General features: G+C 37.8%; 1 protein-coding gene across 2 annotated transcripts in view; it reads right to left on the reverse strand.

Moving 5' to 3' along the window:
- The window catches only part of ERICH3 (glutamate rich 3), a 100,074-nt gene extending 88,060 nt beyond the window's left edge, over window positions 1-12,014 (reverse strand). For both annotated transcript variants that reach the window (XM_039838601.1, XM_039838600.1), the window contains exon 1: window positions 11,619-12,014. In XM_039838601.1, the coding sequence (XP_039694535.1) occupies window positions 11,619-11,641 (23 nt within the window). In that variant the 5' untranslated portion in view covers window positions 11,642-12,014. The remainder of the gene's footprint in view (window positions 1-11,618) is intronic.
- Window positions 12,015-12,643: the final 629 nt, after the last annotated feature.

Genomic DNA, 12,643 nt, shown 5'->3' on the forward strand with positions numbered 1-12,643 from the left:
CAGGATCATCACAATGAATGAAAGTACAGGGAGAATATTTTGGCTCAATAAAAGGAAAATTGTTTTAAAATCAAAGGAATGACCTGTAAGATGGTATGCCCAATGGTTCTGGGACTGTATGCTTTGATGACAGCAGTGAAGGGTTTTAAGCAGGGAAATGACACGAATAAATCATTCTGACTCTCCTTTTAACACCAAAATCCTCCTGCTGAGTCTTGAGAATGCAGAGTATGCTAGTCAGGAGTTTGACCTCTCAAGTCAAGAGATTTGACTCAAGATTTCCTGAATTTGAATCTTAACTAGATTATTTAGTAGATTGGCAACCAGGGGCAATGTACTTAACTTCACTGTGACTAATTGTCCCCCTGAAAATGAAAATAATAATAGTGCCACTTTAGAAAATCATTTAGAGCATTAAATGAGTCAATATGTATAAAGCACTTAATGATTTACCTAGCACATAGTAAATGCTCAATAAATTTTGGAAGTTATCATTGAGTATATACCTCCTATCCCATCATCAACTTAAACTCAAACTGAAATAATACTACACAAGTAAACTAATTACTTCTTAAAGACCTCCACTGTGAGTAATTTTCTTTCCATATTTAACTTTCTCTGTTGGCAGAAAGCCTTCCTTGGAGGAGGCAACACTTAAAATTTATTTCTCCCTATTTGTTTGTCAAAAAGTGGTTAATCATTATTCCCTTAGGAAGAGGCTCATATAAATCTGAGCACTATCTTTTCGAAGTTAGAAAACCAGGTTCCTAAATTGTCTTTCTCTATATTATAATCTCCATGAGGGCATTAACTTTGTTCTAGTCAGTAGGGCCTAGTATTCCAGTTATACAGAACAACACCTGGAACTTATTTTTAGCAGACAAATAAATATTGTTTCTTTAGGAGATTTTCAAATTCTCTAATTGTCAATATTCATTTTGAATTAACAAGTTAGAAAATTGCAGTGTTTTAGAGAGGATCTGAAAACCTCCATGTTATTCTACTTACATATTCTCATAACCAGAGCTGAAATTAATAAGTAGGTGAATACTGCCTTGCATATACCCAACCGTCCTTTCCTGTGTCTTTTCTTACTCCTAAGTGACAATCCTTCCATACATAGTAATCATCTGGCATTGTCAGATTCTTTGTCCTCCTCTGCCTCATTCATTTCTCCTCCTCCCCCTGCCTCCTTATCTTCCTTTTCCATATTCAGCTATTCCCATAAAAGCAATTGTCAGAATTGTTTAGTACCCATACTGAAATGCAGTTGAGGTGCAAAATATTTGTTAGGGACCAATGTCTGTGAAAGGAAAAAGGTGAGAATCAAGATTGAGCAGAGGGAGAAGTCAAATTGCACATAGACCAAGTATGGCCTTGGCCAACCTAATATGGCCAAAGCCTTTATATCTCTCCACTCTCACTCACCACCGAGTGCTGCCCAGGAAGGATTTGACTTTGGACAAGGTGGTACTCTGGAGCTAAGGCCAACCTTAAAGATGCTGACTACTGGAGGATCTACAGACCATTTCTACATATAGCACATCCTTCCTAGAAGGATTCGGGGAATACATCTCTGTGTCAATCTCAGCAATGCATTCCTTCTTGCAGGGATATTTTTATTTTGACAGGATCAGACTCTTAAGTATGGGCACAAACTCTTATTATGAATTAAGAATCAGAAACCCAAAGCAAAGAGGTGACTCTAGGGAGAAGGTAATATTTTCTGGAATCCAATATGGAAGTAATCATCTTCTCTAGTTCATAAGGATCCTACTTGCTTTAACCACACTAATCCAAGCCAAGATACAAAATATCACCAAGTAGTACAAATATTGCCATTCCTTGATATCACAGACAATTTACAATTAGGAAGCCTCTTTTTTCCCTTCTCATAAACCAATCTGAATTTTTCTGTGGTAAATCTCTTCAAATTACTTCTAAACAAAATCTAAGTTTATTAAAAGAATTTTGAACTCTGATTTTATGTGTTCCTGGATGCCCATAGCTCTTGAAGCTAGTTTTATCTTCACATTTAATATTCAACCCTTCTGCTGGGTCAGTGAGAACTGTGGTAAACAGCTCAAGGCAGGAGACTGACTCATCAATGAACAATTATCAAATATCTAATGAGTAGGTCCCACCGGCAATTCTGCACTTGGCAAAAAACTATGCTGTATAGGTCACGCTTTCTAACTGTAGTATTGACTATCATCTAAGGGAAAAAAGTTAAAATTGTACTAAAGAATTTCAGTCAAATATCTGTCATTTATTCCACCAAAGTTTACTTTGGTTTCACAAAAGCAGGTTCTCTTAGGAAAGTCGTACTGTTTCTAACCATTTTGGAGACCATATTACCTGTGGGTTGTCCACTTACCCCCACCCTCTGGAATCAGAAAGATCTAGGTTAAGTCTTCTGCTGCTGCTTTCACTCTATAAGTTTCAACAACTTTTTTACCCACTTTAATCTTTAGTTTCCTCATCTATAAAGGGTGGGAGGAAGCAGAGAGGGGATTATAGTGATCATATCCATAGAGCTGCTGTCATGGATTAAATAACGTAATGTAAGTAAAGCACTTAGTACAGTGCACAGCACCAGTCATCGCTGCAATGGTCAGCAATTTTTTTTTTTTCTTAAATTAACCACATATGTATTTGCCTGGGCTCTGAAAGAGGTAAACACATCACGCTTTGGGAATAATGAGGAGGTACACCAAGGAGACTTGAGAGTAGGAAGATAATTTTAAAAACCAGAAATGAAATAAAGTCCAAGTCATTAGAAGGAAATCTAATGAGAACCAGATCATGTGAGGAAAGATGAGGGAACTTATATCAGGATTATTCTAGGAAAAGGGACTATCACATGCAAAGGCCCAGGGATAAACCAACATGGTCCCTATAATTACCCTATCCTTCTGCCAGATTCCCCTCCTGCCATAGCTGGAGCTCCTGTTTCTACCGCTGCTGCTGCTGCTGCTGCTGCTGCTGCTGCTGCTGCTGCTGCTTATGCGCCGCACACACACACACACACACACACACACACACACACGCTTCCAGAGCCCACAGAAACATGGGGGAACACACTGTTTCAAAGGTCAAAAGATAAAACTGAGAGGAGGGTGATCAGTATGTCCTGCTGCCAGACAGGAGATCAATACAATTATTTCATGCAACAAATAGTGCTTACTAGGTAAGAGGTCCTCTGCTGTTATGAGATTACAAAGCTGTGTAAGCGCAGTCCCTGCCCTCAAAGTACCTACACTCCAACTGAGGAAATAATGGCAGCACAGCCTGATGTGCTACAATCATAACAGCTTTATTGCGCCTGGCATGCATGACCTCATTTAATCTTCGAAACATCCAATATGTCAATTTTTTTGTCCTATTTCACAAATAAATGAACTATGCCCACACCAGATGGGTATCCCAGAAGAACTGAAATGTGAACTGGGTCCTGAATGACAAACCAAGTGTTGAAGGAGGAAGATATGGATAGCTGACAACGGGGGCAGAGGTACCGTCCACTCTCATGCGAAGAAGTAGGAACTTCATATGTGAAATGTCTCAAAGAGAGCGATCACAAATTCCTGGTACTCAGGTTGTAACTTGTTCATTATTTACCATAGAATTAGTGCAACAAAAAGGAATTTAGTTCTATAGTATCATTAAATTGTCAATTAAGTCAGTTACGCATTGTATGTCAAATAGGCTTTGGTGAGTCTTGGCTTAGAAATCTGATCACTATTTATAATTGAGCTCAGAATACAGTCTCTTATAGATACAAAGAGCCCACTTAAGTTAAAAAAAAATCTACACCAATAAAATTACTGTGTGCATTGAGTGAGAAAGGGTAAAAAATCAACCTCTTTAAAAATCTTTTCATTCCCCCGAAATGTAATTTTTATATGCAGTAGTGAGATTTAATATAATAAAGACATCTAGTCAAAGGTTAAAGAGGTTGACTAAATTTTAAATGATCAACCATTTTAAAAAAAGTACACATAATGTTTTCACCAGTCCTTCCACCATTTGTTAGTGTCAAAGTAATGATGCAGCTTCCTGAGTTTGTCCTGAATTCTCAGATTAGATAAGAAGAATAAGTATGGTGCAGATGTACAAAGGCTATGGTTCATTGTTTCATTTTTATTAGAATTCTCAGTTATCCAGATCATGGTTTCTTAAAAAGGGCAACCTCATTTTTGGATTGTGGATAAGGTGGGTCAGTGTTAATTTTCTTTGTAAAAATGCATGCATTTTAAAAACAGGTTACTACTTAAAATAAATTAGTTTAATTGAATGAGAAAGTGATTTATGGTCTGGAAACACTTTCTCATTTTTCCTCTCAATTAATTTAAGATATCTCTGCTTATTTTGAGCTGCATATTGTATGTATTTTTGGCTGATGTACTTTAAGAATTAAATCTTAAAGATTTAAGAATATGTTAATTAACCTTATTGTAGTAATCATTTTATAAATTATACACATAAAATCTTCACGTTGTACACCTTAAAATTACACAGTGTTATTTGTCAATCATATCTCAAGAAAGCTGAAAAAACAAAACTGGGGGAAACACTGGGAAAAAAACTGGGGAAAAAAAAAGACTAGCAACATATTCTTTGCACAAAGATCAAAATAAATACACAATATCCGCCACTCAGCGAGTTTCTAACATGCGCCAATATTCCTGCAAGGAAAGTATTTATTACCACGTTTTTGAAAGAAGAAAGTGAGGCACAGAGACATTAACTTTCCTAAGTTCACATAAGGCGTGACTGAGATTCAAACTTGTCTTTTTGACTCCAAAAACATTTCTCTTTCCACTATACCATGCTCATCTCATAAATTTTTTATGGAACATTGATTTTCCTTTTGGAATTTCATTCCTTTTTATTTAGAAGAAAAAAAGGAAAGAGAAACCATTTTCAGACAGTTCCAATCCTTCAGGCACTTCAAACCCCTGTTCATGTCCCCTTTGAAATGCTTTTTGTCCACACTTCTCACCAAAGTTTCTAAATTTCCTGGGGCCCTGTCTCCCAGCTTCCTTGCTTGAGCTCCCCTATTCCCTGTCATAGGACTTTGGGATCTGGTTCCTGCTCCATGATCTTGCATTTAGCTCTGAAACTTCAGACTTTCCTTTTGTTCTTCCCTGAACCAGTCTCCTCACCAAAGACTGGAACCTCAATAAGCCTTTTCACAGACTAAGTAGCCTGAGGTCAGTCTCATTCACTCTCTAAACTCACTTCCTACAGCCTGAGTCACTCTAAGTTTCAAGTTTGAGAGGAAAGAAGGAATTTAATTTGTAGGAAAGAAGGAATTTAACAGTGGTGAAATATGGCAAAATTATGACCAAAAAAAAAAAATAGACTAAACACTACCTGTGAAATAAATAATAAATATTGTTATGATTTAAGCCACTATTTGTTTGGTTCTCTGTTACTTGCACTTGAACATATTCCTAAAGAATACAATCACCCCGCTACCCAAGGATAGCAAAACTCGAAGTTCAATGACTTTGAAAACCTTTTTTAAAAACTCATTGTTCTTTCAAGAACTCAAATGAATTTCTGGAAGAGAGTAAGTGTTTAATATGTTAGCTTAGAGGCTAGCACTTCATAGGTACTCAGTAAATATTAATTGAATAGATGAGTCAATATATACTTGGGACTCATCATAAATGATCACTAAGATAGCGGACATATATCAGCTATTACTGAGCTAAGTTCTGAGCATTTTCTTGGAGACACATGGAGTAGCAAACTATGAAGAGGTGTAGTCTCCACTCTCAAAGGGTTTGCAGTTTATTACGGAAACATGAAGACGACTGGAATGCTAATAGTTAAGTGCCTACATGGTACCTCGTGGTGTACCTTTAAAAACAGTGCAGCCTTAGAAACAGCTTTACAAACAATATCGCTTCATCAGTATAGCTTTAGAAATAGGAATGATCCATAGGAAAATGGAGAAGAAAGAAAATGACAAAAATGCCAGCCACGATTATTTATTGATGGTAGAATTGCAAGCAATTTTAATTTCCTCTTCGTACGTTTCTGCTCAAAGTAGAAAATTTTCAAAATACAAATAAGTACAAGGAGAAAAATAAAAAACCACTTGTATCCCTAGTACTCAGAGATTTGAGATCCCTTCTAAATTTATTGTTCTAATTTATAGCAGATCATTTTTATTGGAATCTAAACAACAGAAACAATATTATTGTAAATATCTTAGAGCAAGCTATGAAGACAAACAACTTCTTATGTATGAAAGCCATGTAATATTCACAAGTATAAAATATTAAAATTCATGGCATATAGAGAATGCCAAATTAACTGCTACTATAAAACAATATGATTCAATTCAATTTAAAATCCTCAGTTTTTAATGCTGTTTCATAACTACTATGTGCAATTTATATTGTCTGTTTAGTTCCCTGCTGTTCTTCCCTTGCTTCAATATTTTGCCCTAAGAATTCTCGTTAATTTATAAGTATTTATTACTATTATAAGAAAATAATAACAGTCACAGAAAAATGGATTACCAGCTTAAAACATTCAATTTTCTATTCCAACTAGCATCAGACACTGAGAGGTAAGGAGTAATTTGATTACTAATCAGACTTAACAAGAGAAAAGTTGAATTCTTAACCAGTAGAGATCATTGACTTATTACCTTAATTACTTCTCTTCACTAGTCCTTTAATCATATTCACTGTTTGCTTCGATTTTTATCTCCCTTTTGAACTTTTGGCTTCCAATCTCTACTCCCCATGATCCTCAAATTCCTAAATCACTTATTTTCAATGATTATGCATTTTTCATGAAGACCATCTTCAGCCTTTACAGAACCAAGAAATAAAGAGCATCAGCAGTTGCCAACAGGTTGTGCTAGAACTGCCATAATGAAATATTACAGACTGGGTGGCTTAAACAACAGAAATTTATTCTCACAGTTCTGGAGGCTGTGAGTCCAAAGTCAAGGTGTCAGCAGGATTGGTTTCTTCTGAGAGCCACGAGGGAAGAATCTGTTGCAGAAGTCTCTCTTTGGCTTATAAATGGCCATCTTCTCCCTATATCTTCAGAATGGTCTTCTCTCTGTATGTACATGTGGATGTTCTAACTTCTTCTTTTAAGGACACCAGTCATGCTACATTAGGGCTCATCCTATGGACCTCATTTAACCTTAATTACCTCTTTAAAGACCTCCAAATACAGTCGCATCTGAAGTACTAGAAGAAGTTAGGGCTTCAACATATGAAATCGGGGGCACAGTTCAGCCTGTAACATAGGTATAACCAGAAAGGTGACCTATTTAAGAATATAACATAGATTTAGATAGAAGAAACAAAGTGCTTGTTTCTTGGTACAAAGAAAACCAAGCTGCTTCACTTAAATTTCGAATGATCTGATCTGGCAAACAGAAAAGGTTCATTGGTGACCCATCAAAAAGGGAAACAGATACCTTCTGGATCCTACCATATTCGTGTAGATAGTTGGGATGGTTGAATAAAGGATAAGGAACCTCTCCAATAAGAGTCCCCAGACCACAGGGAAGAAAAATAATTGCACCTTCCAGTAATCTCCCCAGAGACCAAAAAGAGTTAACCATGAGAGTGAGAGAGGAGACCTGCACGAAAACAATTTAAGGGGTCCAGATTCACACATCTATACTTTGACATGTTCTTCCCTTTTAAGTATGTCTTGTATATTTGTGTTTCTTGCATGTTCTTGTTTCACTATAAAAGCAATGATTTGACAACTCTCAAGAAACTTTTCATCTTAATACTAACAGACTTTCAGTAAAGCATGATTTTTCAAGCTGCGTCTACTAAACTTGCCACATCTTTTTCTTTTTTTCTCCAGAAAAACATGTATCTGGAAAAGCAAGCTCTCAGGTGAATTACTTTAACTTAAATATGTTTTCTGATACAACAATCTGCAGCAATGCTGTTGTCAGTGAAGACTGTGTTTCCTAATTGGAACTCTTGCAAAACGAGAGAGATTTAGCGCTTCTGGCTAGTGAAAAAACCAAGCGGCTTCTGTTCAGCTGGAAACCAGGGGTATAAAGGAGTCTTATCTTACATTTGGATTGACTTTTTTAGTATGCACAAGATGAAAACAAATGACATGGTCAAAAATGTCCTTAAAAATCATTCATTTAACTCATGAAATACAATATATATGTTTTGTATATACCACACTATTCAGTAATTCTTCATGTGCTCAAGTTTGAGAACCGTAGAGGTAAGCCAAAGCAAGGAACTAAACAAAAACTGAAATGCAGTACACACTCAATTAATTTTCCTTTGAGGGCTCTGTGCAGGTCTTAGTCAATGCAATCAGGAGCAGCAGTTGATCATTTAAACAAAAATTAAGTTAATGAGGTAACTGCATATAAGTACATTTATCTTAAATAGTTTAATTGAAAGCATAAATGTATATCCATTCATTATTTTTATTTGTAGTGCCAAGAGTTCTACTCTGAATGTAATTCAACTATTTATCCTCTCTCCTTATCTGTTTTTCTTTTTCATATATAAATCATACTCATATCATTTGGGATTTCAAGTTGAGGAAAAGGTGCGTTTTTATTTTGTCATAAACTATGATGTTCCCCATTATTCCAGTTCCTCAAAGCAAATTTACAGACGAGTGTGACTATCTCTACTTAGAGCCAAGGATTCAAAGATGATCCTCTGAAGGAGCCAGGAAAGCCATATCATTTTGTTGTCATGAATGGCTGAGGGGTATAAAAGCTCATTCCATCTCCAGGACTAGTGCACAACCCACAAATGCACAGAAAAACAAATAGCAACTCAGGGTGAGATTTAGCAAACTATTGGGACTACCAGTTGAAATTCTCCACTCTAAAACAATTTTATTAGAGAAGGTGATACAAGAAATGATATTTTATATTTGCCTTCCCTAAAATTACAATGCAGCTCGGGTTCAAAGTCTCTTTTATAACCTATGGCAGAAGTTTTTAAGACTATTTTTATTTACTCCAAAGTCTAGCTGAACAAAGAAAGAACAGGCCCTTTGCAATTTTTACGTTCAGTGTTTCATGATGTAATTAAGTAAGCAGTAGAACCCGAAAGGAAGCCCAAGAGAAAGCATCAGGGCATCACTTATTGATTGGTGGAATTTTAGGGACTTAAAATTACTGTTTTATTGTACAACTGCATTTTATTACTACTTTATCCTTCAAATGTAATAAATACAAACGGCTTCAGTAATGATGGAAAAGCTTTCTGAGCTTTAATGAAACCTTTTATTTGCTACTGAAACTTTTATTATTTCCAAATGGTAGCACAGGCAAGAAAAATAATTCTACTTATATTGAGGGAAAACTTTAGCAATTTGAATAATTTTGATCTTGGGTAAATTTTAAGGCATTTAGAGTTGTTGTGTTTATTATTTTTATTTTTTATGAACTAAAAACAAAAGAATATATACAAATTCACACTATTACACAATTATTTTCTAATAATATATTAAAATAGTAGATATTTATGTGCAGCTATTTATTACTCATCAGATGTTGGTCTGATCTGGATAAGAATTTTGATAAACTAAGGGCTCCCACAAATCTCAGTTATCAAAAATTACACATGAGAGTCAACGCAGTATAATGGTTAAGCCCACTGGCTCTGAAGCTGGACAGGCATGCCTGGCTTCGCATTCCAGTCCTGATCCCTCATTCCTGTGAGATCTTTAGAAACTTCTCTGTCCTCAGTGTTCTTATCTGTGAAAATAAGGGTGACTAGAACCTGTCTCATGGAGAGAGTGATGAGATTAAATGAAGTATGTCATGTAAAACATTAGACTAAAGCCTGATACATGGCAAGCACTTGATAAATGTTTAGCTCTAATGTAGTTTTCATATGTGAGCACATCCACCTCTAGACCGGATGCAACGTGAGACAGTACCATTCATGCAACAAACATTTGTTGAGCTTTACTTTACGCAGGACATCTGTCCTAGGTAAAGGCACAAAGATTAATGAGATATGGTACCTACTCTCCCGGAGCTTCCAATTTCAGTGCAAAATTATTGTTGCCATCCTAATATCTTTCTTGAAGAGTATACCATGATGTGCACTCTTTCACTAGGTGACAAATTTTCCTTTTTTTTATGTGCTTGGAACTAATGAAGCTTCAGAAAAATTTCACTTCAGTTTCTGATATCTTAACCATACACCATTTAATACGCAGCTACAGGGTTTTCCACATTTTAAAATAGATGATTAAATGGTCTAATCAGATTCTAACTTAGCCAAAAACTTGAAAAACATAGGAAGACAACCATGACTGACACATTCATTTTCCTGAATGTGGACACCCTGCAAACAGCAGCTGCAAAAAAAAATAGTGCCATTTACATCCCACATGACCCATGGCTAACTAAAACTGCACAGGAGTTCAGCATCAAAGCATTGAAGTACCTAAACTAAATTCAGTTTGAGATAAAATAAGAAGCTTGTTTAGTCACAGCTATATCATTTTCCAAAATGTTCTGAAACTGACTTCCAGCACGGCACCTTACATGCTTTTAGTTTTTTTCGAACATTTTTGTTTATGTCATCGCACTCACAGAATTCATTAAAAAATAAAATCTTTAAGTTTAACTATAAATCTGAAGCACAACGACTAATGTGGTATTTCAGACGTCATAAACTCCAGTGATCTTAAATATGTTGTCCTCTGGTAATTTGCTGCTCTCGAAAATGTGCAATAACTTCAATTAAAAAGGAAAACATCTTCAAATTAATTGCAAGATCAACTAGGATATTATCTACTTACTAGATGTATCCTAATAAAAAAAATACCTAATATGCATTATATTGTTTAATTCAGATGGAAATTGGATATCCACCCTTCTAATAAAAGGACCAAGACCATTTTTTTTTTTTTGGCAACAGTCAATAATGACTGTATTAACTTTCTAAAATAGATTGAATAATTGCCAAAATATATCTCCCGAGGAGTCACGCTGCTCAAAGCAAGGGGAGATCATCTGTAAACATACAGGCACACAACTCCTGTCTCTTGTTCCTTTCCTGTGTCATACCACCTCCTTGGTCAAAATACCATTAAAGGCCCCCTATGTTCCTTTTGAGATTGGGCAGATAAAAATCCAGAAATAAGGGGCACCCGTCACAATGCAACCTTCTTCAAGTCAGCTCACACCTGGTTTGAATGCAAGACGCCACAGCGAGAATTTCTCTCAGTCCCGAGTCTCGAAACAAATGCATATTTTTGTAACCTCTACTTTTGCATATAAACACATATGTTACACGCCACAGGATCCTCTTCATCCCAGCTAACGTCCTTGCTTAATGTATGCGTTTCTCACATCTATTTTTTAATCTTTACAGAGTGAAAATTTCAAAAGGGGTGAACGTCGGTGAAAGGAGTGAAGAAGGGGAGGGAGGAGATACGAAGCCTGGGATTTCTGCCATTCTCGCCGCAACCCAGAATCCGTATTATTTTACTCTTCGGCCCATCCCCCACCTCGCTCCTGCTCTCTCCCCTTCCCTCCTCAGCAGGAGTGGGGAGGAGGGGCTGCCGGCTGAAGCCGCCACCTGCCGCGGCGTGGACAAGCTCCAGTTGTCACTTACCCAGCGGGGTGAGAATGGCTCATTTTTTCAAGATCCCTTTTGGACCCCGCGGCAGGTGCGGAGAGTGGGTGCGTGGGGACCCGTGCACGCTGGAACCGCGACAGTCGCGCTCGCGGGTGGCTCCGCACTGCGGTCGCCGGTGTGCGAGGCACCTGGGCTGAGCTGCTGCCTCCCCTGAGCCCAGGCTACCGCAGCCTCCCCGGCCCCCACCCGCTGGCGGTATCCACAGCCTCTCGGTTGCTAAGGGTGGAGAGAAGGCAAGCGCGGAGGTTCCAGAGAAGCCGAGGCGCTGCTGGAAAGGAGCCTGGGGAAGCTGGAAGTAAAGCTCAGCTTCCAACCCTTTTTCTGGGCCCGATATGGGAGGAGACCCAGGCTCTTGCTCTGTTACTCCGGGGCGGGTTCCCCAGAACCTGTAATCGGAACACACACACACACACACACACACACACACACACACACACACACACACACACACACACACACACCTGTTTAGGCTAGTGTGCTTTCTGGTAGGCCCTGGGAAAGGGAAGAGCTGGATGATGGCTAAGGGTAAAGTAATAAGGGCGAGGAGCAGCTACAGTGTGATGCATTGGTTCCCAGTTGTAAATCAGAACCTAGATTGCAAGTTCAAGGGAAAGAAAGAAGTCTCTCAATCTGCTTTAGATTTTGATTTTGTTTCTACATCTGCAGGGCATTGCAATCAGTTCGTTTCCTCCTTGGCAAATGCCTGTCCTTGCTCCTAGCTGATGTCCCTACTCCCAGCAGGCGGGGCTGACAGTTCTGATATTCAGAAGGTAGGAAAGATGTAGTTATTCAGTAAAGCGTGCTGGAATCATACTTGCATTTGAATCCAGAAGGTAGAATGCAAGGCTTAGATGAAGAACCTTGAATTTAAATGAGAGGGCCTCCATGTGGAGGAAGTTTAAAACACTGGATTCAGATGACCTGTTCTTGCTTTGTTCTTAGTCCTGTTCTTGCTTTGTCAGGTTTTTTGCTGGGTGACTTGATCTCTGGCCTCAGGTTCC

The sequence above is a fragment of the Pteropus medius genome, unplaced genomic scaffold (assembly GCF_902729225.1).
Source record: "Pteropus medius unplaced genomic scaffold, Ma_sr-lr_union100, whole genome shotgun sequence".
In the NCBI taxonomy this organism is placed as follows: domain Eukaryota; kingdom Metazoa; phylum Chordata; class Mammalia; order Chiroptera; family Pteropodidae; genus Pteropus; species Pteropus medius.